Genomic DNA, 18862 nt, shown 5'->3' with positions numbered 1-18862 from the left:
TTTTTAAAGTCTGTAGAATCTTTAGCAACACCTCCACAGTCATTCTTGATACTAATTTCTTTTTTTCCTCCTGGCTAGAGTCATCTGCCTAGAGGCTTATCAAGTTTATTCACCTTTCTGAAAAACTAGTTTTTGGTTTCTTTCACTCTATTGCTTTCCAGTTTCCTATTTCACTGATTTATGTTCTTTATTGTTTTCTTCCTTCTGCTTAATGTGGGCTTAACTCAATCTCTTTTTCTATCTAAGTTTACTCAAGAAGAAACAGATACCTTGAAATAGATTCAGTATATTAAATTCATAGATAAAAACCTTCCCACAAAGAACACTCCAGTCCCAGATGGCTTCACTGGTAAATTCTACCAAATACCTTTTAAAAAGGAATAGTATCAATTATTCACAATTCCAGATAAAAAAAGAGGAAGGAAACTTTCCCAGCCATCATTATCTTGATACCAAAACCCAGACAGACATTACAAGTAAACTACAGACCGATATACCTCATGAACGGAGACACCTTAACAAAAATTTGGCAAATTTTTGCAAACAAGTGAATCTAGCAAGACATTAAAGAAACACTATCCTATTTTCCCCCGATCCCACCACCCTATTCCTTTCCCCTTCTCTCTCTCCTACTAAAAGCCCACGTCCATCTTCTAGTTAGTAAAGTCATTGAAATCATAATGAAAAACAATATTATAAATTAAGTTATACTATATGAAACTGCTGATCATTCAAATGGATTTGACCTACAAAAGCAGCAATGTCATACGGCTCAACATTATGGTAACTCCAAAGTCCTTGTTTTTAAGACTTTTCAATCTGAATTTTATATACTTAGAAATTAAGTACAACGGCACTAATAGGGCTTCATACTGGCAAGCGACCCGTTGATTCTCACCTTATAAATTGGAGAGCTTCTTCCACACCTGAACCTAGCAGCCAATCTGATCTAAAACCAGTCAACCTTTCTGGCATTGTCAGTTACTTACTCACATAATCAAGGTTTCCTTTCTATTTGGAACCCACCTTGGAATCCTTAACCTGGGTTTCGCAGATACTGCTCTTCAGACATGAGATGTTTAACATTTAATGCCAAAGTTTCAACTGAACAATCTGGCATACAATAGACTATACTATACTACTAGCAACGAGAAGGAACAGACTACTGACACACACAACATGGATCAGTCTGTGAAGAGGCAAGTACTGTGTTGTAGCATTCCACTTACATGAATTCTAGAAAAGATGTATCTAATCAACAGTAACAAAAAGAAGATCTGTGGTTGTTTAGGGCTGGTGGTAGATAAACTGATTGGGACAAGGGGTATAAGGGAACTTCTGAGGGAGACGGAAATGTTCCCTATCTTGACTGAGATGAAGGATACATGGTGGGGGGGGGGGTGTAAGTTTGTCAAAACTCAATGAAATGTACACTTAAAATGAATGTATTTTACTGTATGTAAACAGTACCTCAATCAAATTTATTTACAAAAAACAAAACGACAGTATATTTTTAATTAACAAGTGAAACACAAATACTATCTTATTTTTAAAAAATTAATGCATAATGGATAAAGCTAAAGTTCCCTCTGACCACCCTCCCAATCCTGGTTTCCATCCTTTCTCTCTCCCATTTATACCTCCTCCCTCAAATAATCACTGTTGGGAGTTTGGGATGAGTTCTTCTGAACCTTTAAAAATATATTTACATACATATACAGCCAGAGAAGATGTACAGTATTGTTTTGTACACAGATATAACTTGTACATATGTTTCTGAAACTTGTTTATTTTCATTTAGCATGTCTCTGAGATCTATTCATGATAATACAGTTTATTTCTTTAAATCCAATATAGTAGTCTATCATGTGACTATACCACATTTTATTTAGCCAGGCCTTTCTGCTTCTGATGAATATTTGGGTTGTTTTTCCCTTTTACAGTTCACCCGTGGTTACCCCCTGGGGTGGCCACAGGGATCACAGGTGGTGCTCCAAGCGTTCTTTAGCCTTATCTGTAAGGTTTAATTTTTCTTTTTTATTTGCGGTTCGCGGGCCTCTCACTGTTGTGGCCTCTCCTGTTGCGGAGCACAGGCTCCGGACGCGCAGGCTCAGCGGCCATGGCTCACGGGCCCAGCCGCTCCGCGGCATGTGGGATCCTCCCGGACCGGGGCACGAACCCGTGTCCCCTGCATCGGCAGGTGGACTCTCAACCACTGCGCCACCAGGGAAGCCCAAGGTTAAATTTTTTACAGTAAGAATGCATTTATGTATTAGTTATGTAGTGTAAATATTCACTTTAATTAAACAATTTTCTGATACATAAATTATCAAAAAAAGAATGAGACAAAATCAGTAATAGGAGGCAATCATCCATTAAAATATAAGGAAAACAAATTTCTCGGGCATAATCAATGTACTCATGGTTTGAGATGTAAGTATTGGTTGAAAAATAATGATCTGAGCACTGAACAGTTCATATAAGCACATTCTCCTACTCAAAGCAATTATGATAAAAACATCAGCATACTGGTTACCATGGCATAAGCATAATTAATACACACACAAATACTTCGTTTATATTTTTTGCTTTCTTCTTTTATGACTATGATGTCTTTCCCCATCCCTGAAATGAAAGGGGTGAAAAAAAAAATTATAAATGACAGGCACTTTAATATCAAAGCTTTAAAATAATAATTCACAGTAATATACTGACATCAGATATAAACCAGAACAAGTTAAAACATGCCCTTAAAACTGATCAGTGACTTTTTTTAGGAGTAGATATAAAAAATGCATCATTAGAACTACAGGACAAAATTGAGACGGGGATAAGGAAAGCGGATTCTTTACCTGCGCTCTGCAGTTACACTTTAAAATTAACTCTGACTATATGTACCCGGTCGATGACCTGAGAGTTCATTGCAAACAGGATGCTGGAGTCATAGGAGGAGTTCAGATGTCTGATCTACTCACCCTGGCCCCCATCTCAACTCCCACAATTCATTCCCTCTCAAGGGTGGCCCTCAAAGACTAGCCTAGTGAGAAGTGTTTCCTGCTAATACTCAGTTTATCCTCTCTAAAGGAAGATTACTCATGTTTAGATTTTGAGGTTATCTAACATATGTAAGTCAATAGGGACTGACTGGACATGTCAAAAATTACTTAAGTGGAAGAAGCACTGACAACCAGAAGAAGTGAGACAGCACAATTTCTGATAGCTAATCAAGAGTTAACGTGTGCAGGGGCTTCCCTGGTGGTACAGTGGTCAAGAATCCGCCTGCCAATGCAGGGCACATGGGTTCGAGCCCTGGTCCGGGAAGATCCCACATGCCGCGGAGCAGCTACACCTGTGTGCCACAACTACTGAGCCTGTGCTCTAGAGCCCGCGAGCCACAACTACTGAGCCCGCACAACTACTAAAGCCCGTGCGCCTGGAGCCCGTGTTCTACAACAAGCCACCGCAGTGAGAAGCCTGCGCGCCGCAACGAAGAGTAGCCCCCGCTCGCTGCAACTAGAGGAAGCCTGCTCGCAGCAACAAAGACGCAATGCAGCCAAAAATAAATAAATAAAATATATTAAAAAAAAAGTTAACGTGTGCATAATTATCACAGATTATCATGCATTAAATGAATCAAAAGGGTTTACTAAGCAAATATTTCATTTTTATAAGAGAAGGACTAAATCATAGCTAGCTTTAACTCTATGAACTGAGTGATAATAAGATGAGCAAAATTTTTGAACCAGTAAGTCTTACTAATATCCTGATCGCCACTGGCCCTGGAGAGGTGTCACTTAAAAGCCTATTGCTAGGGCTTCCCTGGTGGCGCAGTGGTTGAGAGTCCGCCTGCCGATGCAAGGGACACGGGTTCGTGCCCCGGTCTGGGAAGATCCCACATGCCGCGGAGCGGCTGGGCCCGTGAGCCATGGTCGCTGAGCCTGCGCGTCCGGAGCCTGTGCTCCGCAACGGGAGAGGCCACAACAGTGAGAGGCCTGCGTACCGCAAAAAAAAAAAAGCCTATTGCTAGACAAGCACTGTGCAAATAATACTAAACAAGACATGGACCTGCTTTCAACGAGCTGAGTCTAGTAGAGAGAGAAATAACTTACGTTCAATAAAAAGTAGGTGCTGGGTAGAGTGGTAACAAAATGGGAAAGATCAGCTCTGTCTGAATGAGTGAAAAAGGCTTCATGGACATGACTAAGCTGGGTCTTAAAGGATGAGTTTACCGAAGGCTTAAAGGACTCCCCAGTGGCACAGTGGGTAAGACTCCGCGCTCCCAATGCAGGGGGGCCCCGGTTCGGTCCCTGGTCAGGGAACTAGATCCCATGTGCATGCCGCCACTAAGAGTTCGAATGGCAGCGAGCTGCAACTAAGGAGCCCACATGCCGAAACTAAGACTCAGTGCTACCAAACAAATAAATAAATAAATATTCAACAACAACAACAACCAGGCAGCAGGACACCAGGTGGAAAGGCACGGACGAGGCCCAGTGCGGATGGGAAGTTGTGAGGAGTCCGGGCTGGCCAGAGCAGAAGTTGTGTGGTTCACGGGGCAGGGGCAAATACAAGGTAGGTAGGCAGGCGCCCTGCTCCTGGAGGTGTCGAGAGCTGTTCCGAAGAACGTGAACTCTACCACTGAGGAGTTTTAAGAGATGCAAGTCCACTCTGGCAGTGGGGCGGGGATGGGTCCACGTGGGACAAGCCTACAGAGAGAACAATGAGGAACACAGCCATCGTTTTCCAGATGACAGCCTTAAGGACAGAGAGAGGAGGCGCATGTGAGGCATCTTCACACAAAACTGACGACTAGGACCAGACGGTAAGGAGTAAAAGGGAGCATGAGTCCTCGACTGCTGGCTTAGGTGAACAGATGATGGCCGTCCATGAACCAGGACAGGAGTACTGGCGGAAGAGGAGCAGACCAAGAAAAAGTCAAGTTCAGGCGTAGACCTGACAAATTTGAGATCCACGTAGACGCCCAGTAAGCAGCTGGATACAGGAACAGACCTCGGTCGATCTGAATTCACTATTTCAGTATTACTTTATATCTCCGCAGCTTTCAGAATTTTATCAGGAATACCAACAAGGGCAAAACTGACTGCCATTAAAGCTTAGACCTTCTCTCTGACTTTATAACATCCTTTATCTGATGAATTAGCAAGAGAAAGAAAGGATGAGAAAGAGAAACAAGAAAGGGAGGGAGGGACACAGAAAGGACTGAAGAAAGATCTAGGCAAACACCTTTTTAACATGGTTAACTTTCTACCTAGACATTACTTTCCCATCTCCTGGTGAGGAAACAAGTAATAAAAAAGGGAAACCGTACCGATCAGGCAGGTAGAGCTGTGGATATCTGAACTGAGACAGGATGAATGTTAAGAATCGTCATCAATTGTTTACTCTCCTCACCTTAATTTACTTACAAGCCATGTCCTCAGCATGGCCTATGACAGAAGGGCCTTTTGTTTCTCAAGCATCAACAATTCGACAGCGAATGACGCAGTGCCGGGCTTACCTCTCTTTCCTTCTTCTTGAGTCCCAGTGTTTGTCCTTCTCTTTGTTTCTTTTGCGTTTATGCGGGCTCCTACTCCGATCCCTTCTATGTCGTGAACACTCCGCCTCCAGGTAGCTTCCCCCAGACTGCCGTGAGTCTACTGAAGCCGACCGCCCTTCTTCATTCCTGAAACAGAAAGAACAGTAAACAGTTTTAACTATGGTCTCCAGTACAGACCAGCCTAAAGCTCAATATTCTGTATCAGACCAGTGACAGACAGAGACTAAATACGTATAACCCTGCACTCCAGATAAGAGGGCAGGCAAAGAAACTTAGCTCTTAATGGCATGTTTCACAACTGTGGTAAAATCAAGAACAGTAAGCGTTCTGATGAATTACGGCGTGCTACTAATGGTCTTGGAGGTGCTAAAATTCAGTTGAACAATTACAGGTGACAGAATAAAAACAGAACTATTTTCACCAACTGACGCACTGACATACTTCTCCGCATCATCGTCTGCATTCTCCTGCTCCTCCCGCCACTGGCTGCCGAGTTCCTCCATGTGCACGTTGATCACATCCCGAATCACCTACAGAGTTAAGTACCGAATTTCAGATAAGAGACCTGCTCAGGGACTTCGCTGGTGGCACCGTGGTTAAGAATCCGCCTGCCAATGCAGGGGAAACGGGTTCGAGCCCTGGTCCGGGAAAGTCCCACATGCCGTGGAGCAACTAAGCCCGTGCACCACAACTACTGAGCCTGTGCTCTAGAGCTCGCGAGCCACAACTATTGAGCCCATGTGCCACAATTACTGAAGCCCATGCACCTAGAGCCCATGCTCTGCAACAAGAGAAGCCACCGCAGTGAGAAGCCCTGTGCACCGCAACGAAGAGTAGCCCCCGCTCGCTGCAACCAGAGAAAGCCCGTGCGCAGCTACGAAGACCCAACGCAGCCAAAAATTAAATAAATAAATAAATTTATTAAAAAAAAAAAAAGTTAACCATAAAATTGTAAAGACCACTTAGTAACGACACTTATACTTGAGTTCAAGGTCATGAGACCAGAGAAGAAACAAGTGTTGAACCACCAAGGATTTGAGGGACTGTAAGACTCACTAGGGCGATGCCCAAGTAAGGTAAGTCTAAAACATGTACTTTAATTGTAAAAAGCACAGCATAAAACCAAGTGCTAAGCTGTCGGTACAGAGCATGAGTGCAGTAAGCCAGCAGATGGCTCAGAGCCATCAACACCTCATGGAAACAGTGAGTGGGCATCAAGTTTCTAAACAGCAAAACAAAAGGCACCGCAGATGAGACAGCATGTATTAGGATACTGAGGTAAGAATAAATACGTGTGATCAGATACACTTTAACAGACATGCTTGACTAAAGCAAAAGAAAACGCTTGGTAAAATGAGGCCAGATTATGGAAGGTCTCTAAAATCATAAAAGGAAGGAAGAAATAACATGGGAACAATTAGAGATTCAATGAGGAAATTATTTACAGTGTTTAGGCAAGGTGATTCATGTACCAAAAATTCATCAACTCTACCCACTAAATGACATCTGAAAATAAGTCTAGATATACATCAAGAGGTTAATGTACTTAAATTTTATAATATACATAAAATTATTTTATAATATAAATTACAAATAATTTATACCAAGACATTTCTTAAGCCCAAATGTTTAGTAAAGTACATGAACGCACACTAAAATTTCTGCCAAAAAAGATATTCACTGAACAATTTCTTTGTCCATAAGCATTATTTCAATTACTTCTCACAATAACCCTGCAGTCTGTATTACTGTAAAATGAAAACATCTGAATCTTGAAAAGCTCAAATAATTTGCCCAAGTCAAAGAGCCAATGATAAACTGCAGAATCAAAACTCAAGCCCAGGTCTGTCTAAAGCCAAAATCTATGTCCTCATCGTGATGTAATACCACTTTCTCAAAAGCAGTGTTTTTGTAAGACTGCACAACCTTTTTTTTTTTTTTTTTTTTTTTTTTTGCGGTACACAGGCCTCCTACTGTTGTGGCCTCTCCCGTTGCGGAGCACAGGCTCCGGACGCGCAGGCTCAGCGGCCATGGTTCACGGGCCCAGCCCCTCTGTGGCATGTGGGATCCTCCCAGACTGGGACATGAACCCTTGTCCCCTGCATCAGCAGGCGGACTCTCAACCACTGCGCCACCAGGGAAGCCCTGCACAGCCTCTTCATAGAAGGGCTTTGTACCCTGAAAAGCCTTTGTCTGGTAAAGGATGGGTCTGAGAGTGATGGAGCAAATACAAAGCAGGTGTGGCCACTGTGGAGCCACTTCCGCTCAGAAAACCTCTAAGGAACTGTGGAAATCCATGGGACAGAGGACAAGTATCTAAGGGAAATCTCTGTGTTCAACAAAGCTCCATACAATTATGCAAAACATACCTCAGTATATGATTTCTTGGTTATGTGAACATTCTTAGCTCTATAGGACTGGCGTCTTCTTTTATAATCTCTCACTTCTGCCAGGATTTCAAGGTAAGATTTTGGACTTTTTCGACTATTATCTAATAAAAGAACAAAATAAAATTATTACATCCTCAGAAGCTATAAATTCTTATGAATTAGTGGGAAGGAACACCATAATCATCCGATATTCCAACATGCTTTAATGTATTGTAATAATACAGCACTCAAAAATATTCTGAAAATTCTGTTATATAAGTGGACTAAGTTTTATATCGCTCCTTTTCTCTAACCATTAATGGAACATAACAGTGCTTAGGTACAGAGATTAAAGTAACAGCCCAGCTCAAGGAACATTCTTACAGAAGTAAGGTATGCTTAATGTAACAATCAGAGAGCAAAATTTCAAGTACTAAGTAAACATCTTAATATATACGTGAATGACAGATGATACAAAACCATCCTATTCCAAGTCAAAGTGGCCTGACAAGTCATCTTAATAACACTCAAAGGATGGAATGACAATTAAGAAATAGAAAACGATGATATTCGTCTCAAACCTTGATTGACTTTGGCAGCCAAGTCTACAAAGAGATCGCTGTCATTTTCAATAATTTGAGAATCTGACCGTTTTTTCTTTGTCTCCTCGATTACAAAATCATAGAGGGCAAGACGATCGGCTTGGGTTAGATCACAAACAAACCGTTTGTGATTCAGAGGAACTTCAACAGGCAATGAAGAATACATCCCTAGAGTAAAAATAAAATCACAAGGACAAACAATACATGAAGCTTTGTGGATTTATGATCTACTATACTTATCTTTAAACATGCGCTGTAATAATGCAACATTAAATTAACACAAGCAATCTGTTTTCATAGTAATCCCTAAACATACAAAACATCAATCTGTGTGATAACGGTCAACATTGACTCTATCCCGAATGCTACATCCACAGAATGTTTGCTGTTGTGGATGTTTGCTATTCTTTCCAACAACGTTAAGACAGATCCCATGAAGGCAGGCAGTAATAACCATGAGACAATTTGCTAAGAAAAAAAACTTTTAAAAGGCTACCCATACTGTAAAGGTAGATATTAACTTTCTTTCTGTCTGTATGCTTTTCCCCATAAAAGCTGGGGAAAAAATGTTTTTAATAGGTAATACACATTACAGTCCCTTTGAAGATAAATTATAGAAATATGGAAAATGTGTAAAAAATATCATTTTTTATGAGAGACATCAAGCTAGATGTTCCATAGTCAAAATACATCCCATTTGTGCAATGACTTGGAGCTAGGGACCAAGAAACAGTTAAGTAGCAGAAATCCCAAGAAAGACCAGAGAAAGACAGACTGAGACTAACCCTGATTTAATTTTCGGAAGCAGCAGCATATTGACTTCACCAAATTAAGTGAAAAACGTTAACAATACCCCCCCACCACCAAGGTCATAGAACTTTCTAAAATCTGCTCATTAATGAAAAAAAGTAAATACAATACCTTGATATGATGTATTAAACATTGAAGAAAATTTGTTTTGAGATTCAAATTTTCTCAAAGAAACAAAAAAATTACTGTAACTGTAAATAAAGCAATTTAAAATGATTCTTTCTAGACTTCATTATTCACAAATGCAAACAAAGAACATGAGCTACTAAAGGAAAGGAATCCTTTTAATGTTTGCTAGGTACCCTAAAGTAATAACTTAGGTTCACAGAACAATGTAAAATCAGTAGCTCTTCTCAAATACTTATATTTGATAAAGTTTAATCTCACTGACTTCCTAGGTAAAGAGGCAAAACAAAAATTCAAATGAGAGCACCCTATGAACTAAGCATTACAGCACAAGAAAAGAGATGACTTTACATTTGTCTACAAATTAAGAGGAGAGCTACACTGAATCTGAGTCCGTGGGGTAACAGCTACAGATAAGCACCTGTACTAGCAGAAGGCTTCTGAATTAGTGCGGAAGGAGGGTTCCCTCCTTTTCAATCAATCTTACTCTAATTCTGGTAGACGCTAGGGAAAGCCAGATGTTAAAACATTTAATTTTATAATATAAAAATGAGATGGCTTTGATAAACTGAATTTATCTGAATATAGGTTATATATTCTAGGAGAAAAATACAAAAGATTAGAAAACACTGATGTATTATAAACAAGCTCCATATAAACCTCTCTCTGCTCTTTTTAAACAAAGAAGTATAATTTCCTCCTTAAAATATTCTGGAGTTTTCTTTATTCATCTTAAATTTCTGTATGGTCAAGACTGATATTTAAATTCTTTGAAATTCAACTAAAATTCCAAATCAAGACTATAATATTGTGACAGTGATTAAGATAAAGTTTAGAAATTTGAGTGATACTTTTAAAAGGATATCATTTGCAAAAAGGATACTGCATATCTTTAAATAAGGAGTACATTCAGGTTCCTAATTCCTCTTTATACTCACCCCAATTACTGAAAAAGAAAAAGTACAGGAAAAGTTAAACAAGCTGCATTCAAATCATTCAGAACATAGATATTTCCGACAAAAAAAAAAAAATAAACACACTTTAATAAGCTTACATTTCCACAAAATGTAAAAGTTCAAACGCAAGTTTCTATACAATTTAGAGGTATATCTGAATGAGCTGTAATCATACTAATTCTGTGACCCTCTATCTACCTTTTTTATAGTAGTTTTTAAAAACTGTGGTAAAATATACACATGAAATTTACCATTTTAACCATTTTCGGGTGTACAGTTCAGTAGCACTTAGTACGTTCATACTGTCGTGCAACCATCATGTCTATCCGTCTCCAGAACTTTCTCATCATCCCAAACTGAAACTCTAATCTACTTTTTCAGTAACTTGAACTCTCTTTCTTCTGTGTTGGTCCTTTCTGCCAACACAGGGCATCTCAAGAAAATGTGTGAGATACAATATTAAATATTAATAATAAACATTAATATTAAATAATAATATATTTAACAATATTAAACATTAACTCGTGTTAAAGGTACAAATTCAGAATTTTGCGAAGAATTCATACAGAGTCAATTTCCTAACGCTGGAGATGAAGAAATGAGGTCCTTGGAAGTAAAACGATTTGCCAACATCGCACAAGTGGTAGGAACAGATCAGGTCTAGAGCCATAATCTCCTGTCTCTTTGGGGTTCTTTACCATAGTACACTGATGTTCAAATCATGGCCGCCACCCAAACAGATGCCATGAAATTGAAGCAGAGCAACTTGAATTTTTAATATTGAAGGAAAAAGATAAACCACCAACTATATAAAATGATTGTTTATGACTGAAATTAGTATCTTGGTTATAAAATTAACCAAAGTAACTATATCCGAAAATAAATAAGTAGATCTAATGGCTGTTCAAGCTTTGACAAAGATTAACGAATTGAGAACTCTGTACCTTGAGTTTAGACCTGACGTGACTGATGAAATGAAAACATAAAAAACTGACAATTTAGTACATAACAAACAAAACATTAATGAAATGGAAAATGTGAAACTATTAATGTTAGTTATTCTTCCTTCAAAGTAAACATCAATAAGAAAGTATTAAAGAGATTTTTGTCCTGGGGTGAAAAATTTTAGATGTGTAAGACATAAGTGCGCCACAAAAATTAATCTCTGTTGAGAAATTGCAGAACTCTACACAGATGAAAAAAAGTTTTAAAAAGAGGGTTACAGATCATATAACATGTTATTCTTAACAATGAAGTCTTAATTTAAGATAATACAAAAATTCAAAATCAAATAGAAGTTCCTCTTAACTATCTATTGAAAGAACTATTCATTCAAAGTAATTATTTGCTTTTGTAAAGAATTAAACTCAATGTGCAAATCTGCAAAATTCAGAACTTGGCTCTCAATCCAGCTTTCCTATATCATAGCAAAGGGGTGTTAATTCACTTCTGTGTGCCTCTATTTCTTCATCTAATATGAAAGAGCAAATACTTGTTCAACCTATCACAAGTTTGTTGTCAAAGGGAAATGAAATGAATAAGAGAGCTTTGAAAAATAAAAAAACTCTCTTCTCAAATATAAAAGCACTGAGAACCTTTAGAACAAGCACCCCAGAACTTTATCATCTCTATCAGACAGGATTTGTTTCCTGATCTGTAAAAAGCAGAAGCTGGATTAGATTATCTCCAAGTTCTCTTTCAACTCTAAAATAAATTCAGTAAATCTATCTAACTAGCTAAGGTCAAAAAAAGTCCTTTAACAAATAACCCCTCCAAAAAAAAAAAACAAAACCAAAATCCTTTACTTTTTTAATTGGTTCACTAACTGAACAGGGGTCAAAAAAGGCTTGACTGACTATAGCTCAGTAATCTCTTCAAATAAGATGAGAGTCAAATGTCTCCCTCAAAGAATAAAACCTGCAGTTTAGCACAAAAAGTACTAAATGGGATCTTCAAAACAGGAAATACAAGCAATATGCTTCTGGCTGTTCCGAGGAACCAATCTAATGCAGACTAAGAAGACTTCTTCCTTCTGCAGCCACAGGGCAACTGAGGGAGAAATGAAGCCCAGATACTGGCTTAGAACAACGGGATTAAGACCCTGAACATCAACACAGGAGAAAAGAAATCCTAACTATGGGCTAGTGAGTATCATTCAGCTAAAAAGAAGAGTGAGGGAGAAAAAGGTAAGATGTCCAGAGAAAGCTACCTTCAGGAGGCTTAAAGAAGTCAACTGAGAATTCTTATCAGAGCCAGTCAGCTTTGGCTGGATGGTCTACCTAGAGTCAGAAATCTGTTAACTCCATTTACTTGTTTTCTTCTATGATTTTGAAGGATTAAGGTTTCTTTCAATTTCCTAGAAGCTCAAACTTAAAAATTCTAACCTAGTCTCTGCTGAAGTTAAGTCCCAGGCAGAAACTCTTAAGCCAGCCTGGGCATGCAGGGATCCACAAACCCTCTGAAATTGTATATAAAACCGTTGTTTGTGCTTCACCGAGGAGTAGCTGTGGGGACAGATTAGCCCGAGCCTTTCCTCTTACGTTGCATTTCGACATTCCTACATTTAACACTGGGCTAATTCTCAAGAGAGAGGGGAAACGTCAGGGTGAGACAGTCTACTCAATGGGATTTATTTACTAAATAATCATAATTAAAAAAAAATTATCTACGAGGCAATCTCACCTATTAGGTAATTCCAAAGCATGAATCCCTAGCTAAAACAGTGTTCTGGTGAGATTGGTGTATCTCAGTGGAATATATCTAACAAACGAAGCTGACACCAAGCACTGAGTCTAATGTCAAATGTAAAACTTAGCCTTTCTCATAACTGTTCTCGTAAGATTTCTCTTGAAAATTAGTAACATGTGCTATGGAAGAAAAACAGTTTTATTAATTAGTTCAAACTTTGATGCCACTTACTTTGATTATAATAATCACCATCGTTTCCAACTGCATCTCTAGCTTGTTTAATTATCTGGAATTGTGAGTCCTTATCTGTCAAAAAAATCCATAAATACAATATGAATCGTCAGTGTCCACAATGAAATTAACTGGGTTCCAATCCAAGCTCCTTGGGCACATTGAGAAACCTTCCAGAATCTTAACACCCACAGTGCTGCCAAGGTACTCTGAATGCAGAATTCTTTCAGATCTACCTAGAATCCAGTAAGTAACCAGACTTCAAGCAATTCAGAAAACACGATAATCAAGCATGCAGCAGTAGCTGCTACAAATTTTATCAACCAGCATAATATCTAACACTTCGTGAATCCCAGCTAAGTGTCAGGCAGTATTCTAACCATATGACATATATCATTACATCATTTAATCCTCACAAGGGTGCCATTATCAGCATCCGCATTTTATAAAGAAATTCAGGCAACTAACAGGTTAATTACCTTACTGAAAGTCACACAACTATTAGTGACAAAATTACTTGACTCAGGGCATTCTGATTCCAAAGTCCAAGATTTTAACCTCTATGTATGCTGTGAACACTTGGAACACATTTCCATCCTCAGTTCTATCGTCAAATTACGTGTGTGGCCAGATTTTTGTTACAATCAAGAAGGAAGGCATCTGTCCTATTGTACAAAGCTTTGGAGGATTTTCATTGCCTATTATAAGCCTGGTCTCTAAATTTCAGATTGAGCAAACTAGTGTCACTATAGGAAATATCCTTCTTGGGACTTTCCTGGCAGTCCAGTGGTTAAGACTTCGCCTTCCAATACAGGGGGTGCGGGTTCGATTCCTGGTTGGGGAGCTAAGATCCCACATGCCTCGCAGCCAAAAAAATCAAGAGAACATAAAACAGAAGCAATATTGTAACAAATTCAATAAAGACTTTAAAAAACGTTCCACATCAAAAAAAAAAAAAATCTTAAAAAAAAAAAAAGAAAACCCTTCTTAATCAACCATAAGTATACTTATAAAGTCCATTCTTTTGATAATTCAAAAATGAAACATTAGGACTTCCCTGGTGGCACAGCATTTAAGAATCCGCATGCCAATGCAGGGCACACGGGTTCGGTCCCTAGACTGGGAAGATCCCACATGACAAGGAGCAACTAAGCCCGTGCGCCACAACTACAGAGCGCTCTAGAACCCACGAGCCGCAACTACTGAAGCCCACGCGCGTAGAGCCCGTGCTCCACAACTAGATAAGCCACTGCGACGAGAAGCCCGTGCACCGCAATGAAGAGCAGCCCCCGCTCGCCACAACTAGAGAAGGCCCGCGCACAGCAACGAAGACCCAATGCAGCCAAAAATAAATAAAAATAAATTAATTAAAAAAAAGAAATATCAATACCTATACAGGTACAGCTACACTAAGATATTTTTAAATTATATTAATACTTACTCAAGGTAACTGAAGGTATCTTCGCATTCTCATAGAAAAAGTCAGAATTATACATTTTACCCTAAACAATAAAAAAAACAAAATCTTAGTGTTTTTCAGTATCATATGACTATTTTAAGATTTGAGATAAACCAACAATAGATTAATATCATTTAAACATTTCTTGCAATAATTTGAAAAATGAGGCAAGTACCATTGCACCCCTCAAATGACTATCATTCTGTCAGAAAACATCACACTGTACCTTCCAAATACTGTGAATTTATTAAGGCATGAATTACACAACATACACATAACAGGTGTATGGTACCTCTTCTCCTTTGGTATAGCCCAGTTTCCTCAACCTACAAGATACCACGTGCTTTGCTAGAGACGACTTAGCCATGCGATGATTGGAATCATACGGGCATATGGCAACTTCATCCTGTAAAGATCAAACAGAAGCAAAGAAAAAAGGTACATAATTTTTAAGGAAATAATTATACCATCAAATGTTTTTATATCCTCTTCCGTAGGCCTCTCCCAACGCCCCTGTGTGAGTGTACACAGAAAAACAGAAAAAAAAAAAACCCTCCCTCATTCCCTCTCCCCCTTACAGTCTCTGCCCCTCTTCAACCCACCAAAGCCCAACTCTTGAAAGATGTGTTTACACTCACTGCCTGGACAACCTCACCTACCAATCAGCTAGTCTTTTTTCCTCCTAACGAACTCTGAAATCCTTCCACGTAATCCATGCCCACTGCCATGTCCCCATGCAGGAGATCATCACCTCCCTCCTGGGTTACAACGGCCACTGCCTAACTGCTCCCTCCACTTCCGGTCTGGCTGTTCTCCATTCTCCACACTGCAGCTAGCTTGAATCCCAGGCCTGCCACTTACTGACTGTATGAACTTAGTCAAGGTACTGAGCCTTACTTAGCCTCAGTTTCCTCATCTATAAAAGGGGTGTAACAGCAGGACCTCTCTCACAGAGCTATGAGTTTATACACATAAAGCAATTTGGACTGGACCTGGTAAATAGTAAGCATTCAATAAATATAAGCAATTATTATTTTATTAAAAGGCAAGTATAATCATGATATGCCTTGGCTTAAAATACTTCCATGCGGGGCTTCCCTGGTGGCGCAGTGGTTAAGAATCCTCCTGCCAATGCAGGGGACGCGGGTTCGAGCCCTGGTCCGGGAAGATCCCACATGCCGCGGAGCAACTAAGCCCGTGTGCCACAACTACTGAGCCTGCGCTCTAGAGCCCACGTGCAGCAAATACTGAGCCCACGAGCCACAACTACTGAAGCCCATGCACCTAGAGCCCGTGCTCCGCAACAAGAGAAGCCACCGCAATGAGAAGCCCACGCACAGCAACGAAGAGTAGCCCCTGCACGCCACAACTAGAGAAAGCCCATGTGGAGCAACAGAGACCCGACGCAATCAGAAATAAATAAATTAAAGAAAAAAACAAAAACTTCCATGCCTCCCCCACTGTTCTCATTAAGAAAAAAAAAAAAAATCCAGATTCTTTAACGCGGCTGACACAAGGATCTTTAAGGTCTGGCCCCTACTGACCATCATTCCCCTCCTTCCCCATAGCCTATGCTCTTAGCTATCCTTAACTACCGCAGGTTTCCTGATCTGCTCACCACACCCTTGTCTCTGGATTTCTACACATGCTGTTGATGCTTTCTCTGTGCTTCACTAGCTAATTCAGCTCACTTTCATTTATCAGCTTAGAATTCACTTTACCCAGGAAGTCCTGGCCATCCACTCACAGCCTACAATAACCGGCACTACAGCAATTCCAACCCAGCCTTCACAGACTTTATCACATTACAATGTAGCGGCTGATCTCTCTGTACTCCCCCTCATCACCACCACCAGCCGCTGAGCTCTGTGAGGAGGAACTGTGACGCTGTTCACTCAACTTCAGTATGAAAACACTCCAGCAGAAAAGTGAAGATTCACTGCCTATCTGGACTGCACCTGGTCTAGGAAGTATGAATGTCACTTACCAGGATGTTTAAGCCAGTTCCTCTCCTGAATATCAGACACTGGTTTTGCAAAGGTCAGATACACACCCACAGCCGATTGCCCGAATTTGGGAATTTCAGAGAGGAGTTTTAGAGCGGCAGCATACCAATTAAGCACAGGGACTCTCAGAGCAGAATGCCTGGGGGTTCAAATCCTAACTGCCACCTCTCAGCAATGTGTCCTGGGACAAAGTATCACCTCTTCTGGTTTGTTTCCTCATCTGTAAAAAGTGGCTAACGGTACCTACCTCATAGGGTAACTATGAATATTAAAGGAGGTAATTATAGTAAGTGGCATATACAAAGCTCTATTTAACTGTTACTAAAAGAAATCTAAATTTACTAAATCGCTGGGTAAACAGTGGTGTGGAAAGGCTTGGAAGGCCCCACTCAATGGAATTCACAGCTTCAAATATACCTCTAAACAAATAATAAAAGTGTTGCTGCTGTTTTCTCCTCTGGCCGGGCAGCACGCGGGATCTTAGTTCCCAGGCCTGGGGTTGAATTGAACCCGGGCCCCCTGCAGCGGAAGCGCGGAATCCTAACCACTGGACCGCCAGGGAATTCCCAAAAGTGTTTTTTCAAAATGGTAAACCCAGAAAGAATAGTCGACCGCATGAATAATGATGCCACACTGGAGCACTTCCCTTCCTCCCATCCCATTAAAAAGAAAAAAAAAAAAAAATCAGGATTGTTCACCCCAATACTCTTCCTAACGTCCAGGAGAGCTGCTAGTACCGACTCTAGGTTGACATCCTTTAATAATCGTGGAATCGGTGCACAGCCTGGAGGCTGAGAAAGATGACCTGCACTCCCAAGCCCTCCCGACACCGAGTCTGGTGCAAGTGCGGAATCCACGCGACAGATGACAGGGCAAGCCGCCGCCGCCTCCGCGAGCAGCACCCCGAGACCCGCCCGCTTATCTCCCAGTCACACCCCAGGCCGGCTATCCGCTCCGCTCTGCACCCGCCGCGATCCCTCGGCTCCTTAGGGCGAGGTTCCGCAGGGGTGCGCAGCCCGGGGGTGGGTGCGAGCAACCCGGGGGCGTCGGGCGCTGCAGGCCGGATCCCGCGCCTCCCACGGCCCTGCAGACGCGGGGCCGCGCCCGCCGCCAGGGGCTCCGCAGGCTGAGGGCCCCCGGGAGGCCCCCGCGCCCCTCACCTCGGCCGCCTCCTCCTCCCCGGGGTCCAGCCGGTCCAGGCTCCAGCCCAGGGACGCCGTCACCTCCTCCAGCGTCCGGCAGCAGCTCTCCACGAACTCGCTCAGCTCCTCCCGCAGCCGCCGCCGCTCCTCCACCGGGGGAGGATCGCCATCCATGGCCGCGGCACGACCACTTACCCGCCTGCCGGCCCGGAAGGAGTGGCCCAACTGCCGGCGGCGCGCGCGGGCCTCTGGGAGCTGTGGGCGGGGCCACGTAGCCACGTGACTGGATCCGCCAACAGGGAAGGGCCCCGGGAAGGGCGGAAGCTGTTCTGAGAAGTCTCTTCCGTCCCTTCCCGACGTCGCTTACCTTCGTAAGGCTCGCGGATGCCTTTGCACTTGGCCTTCCCTGAACGGCGTTCCCCGCCCCAATCTTTAAAAAAAAAAACAAAAACGCTTATATCTACAGAAAAGTTTAAAGAGTAGTACAATGAGCATTCGCATAGCCGTCCTCCAGTTCATTAACTGCTTAACATTTGGCCTCTCTTCCACCGTCTCCATACACACAGCCCCGCACACTTATTTTTGACGAATTATTTGAAAGTTGCGGATACTTCACCCCCACAGACGTCTGTATGCATCTCCCAAGAATAAGGCATAGCCCGACATAAGCATAATATATGATCAAACCTAGAAAATTAATGATTTCATAGTATCATCTAACATAATTCGTATTCAAATTTCCCGAGCTGCCTCCGAAATTCCTTTGATAGCCGTTTTATTATTTTTTTCAACCCATGAGCTATAATCGGCTCTTTTAATGCAGAACAGTCTCCTCCACTCTCCTCTGTAACTTGTCATTGAATTTTGTCCCGACTCCCCGCCAGTTGTCTGGTAGAATGTTCCTCCTTCTGGACGT

General features: G+C 41.3%; 1 protein-coding gene across 1 annotated transcript; it reads right to left on the bottom strand.

Annotated features, from left to right (window-relative positions):
* Window positions 1-1475: 1475 nt before the first annotated feature.
* On the bottom strand, window positions 1476-18161 carry SNRNP48 (small nuclear ribonucleoprotein U11/U12 subunit 48). The gene is made up of 9 exons (XM_029244255.1): window positions 17965-18161; window positions 15091-15204; window positions 14781-14841; window positions 13340-13414; window positions 8508-8696; window positions 7927-8048; window positions 5999-6087; window positions 5519-5683; window positions 1476-2625 (listed from the first exon to the last, which is right to left on the bottom strand). The coding sequence occupies exons 1-9, from the start codon at window positions 18118-18120 to the stop codon at window positions 2577-2579; spliced, it is 1020 nt and encodes a 339-aa protein (XP_029100088.1). The 5' UTR covers window positions 18121-18161; the 3' UTR covers window positions 1476-2576.
* Window positions 18162-18862: the final 701 nt, after the last annotated feature.

This window comes from Monodon monoceros, unplaced genomic scaffold (genome assembly GCF_005190385.1).
Source record: "Monodon monoceros isolate NGI ecotype Baffin Bay Population unplaced genomic scaffold, NGI_Narwhal_1 Super_Scaffold_3, whole genome shotgun sequence".
Taxonomy (NCBI): Eukaryota; Metazoa; Chordata; class Mammalia; order Artiodactyla; family Monodontidae; genus Monodon; species Monodon monoceros.
Note: the sequence above shows the minus strand (reverse complement) of the source record. Positions and strands in the feature narration are given on the sequence as shown.

Excerpts from the sequence above, each read along its gene's own strand:
- SNRNP48 (XM_029244255.1), bottom strand. The coding sequence starts at position 18,120 with ATGGATGGCGATCCTCCCCCGGTGGAGGAGCGGCGGCGGCTGCGGGAG. Across the intron at positions 15,205-17,964 it reads GGGAGGAGGAGGCGGCCGAG|GATGAAGTTGCCATATGCCC; the intron begins GTGAGGGGCGCG and ends TGATCTTTACAG. Across the intron at positions 13,415-14,780 it reads GATACCTTCAGTTACCTTGA|ATAAGGACTCACAATTCCAG; the intron begins GTAAGTATTAAT and ends TTTTTTTGACAG.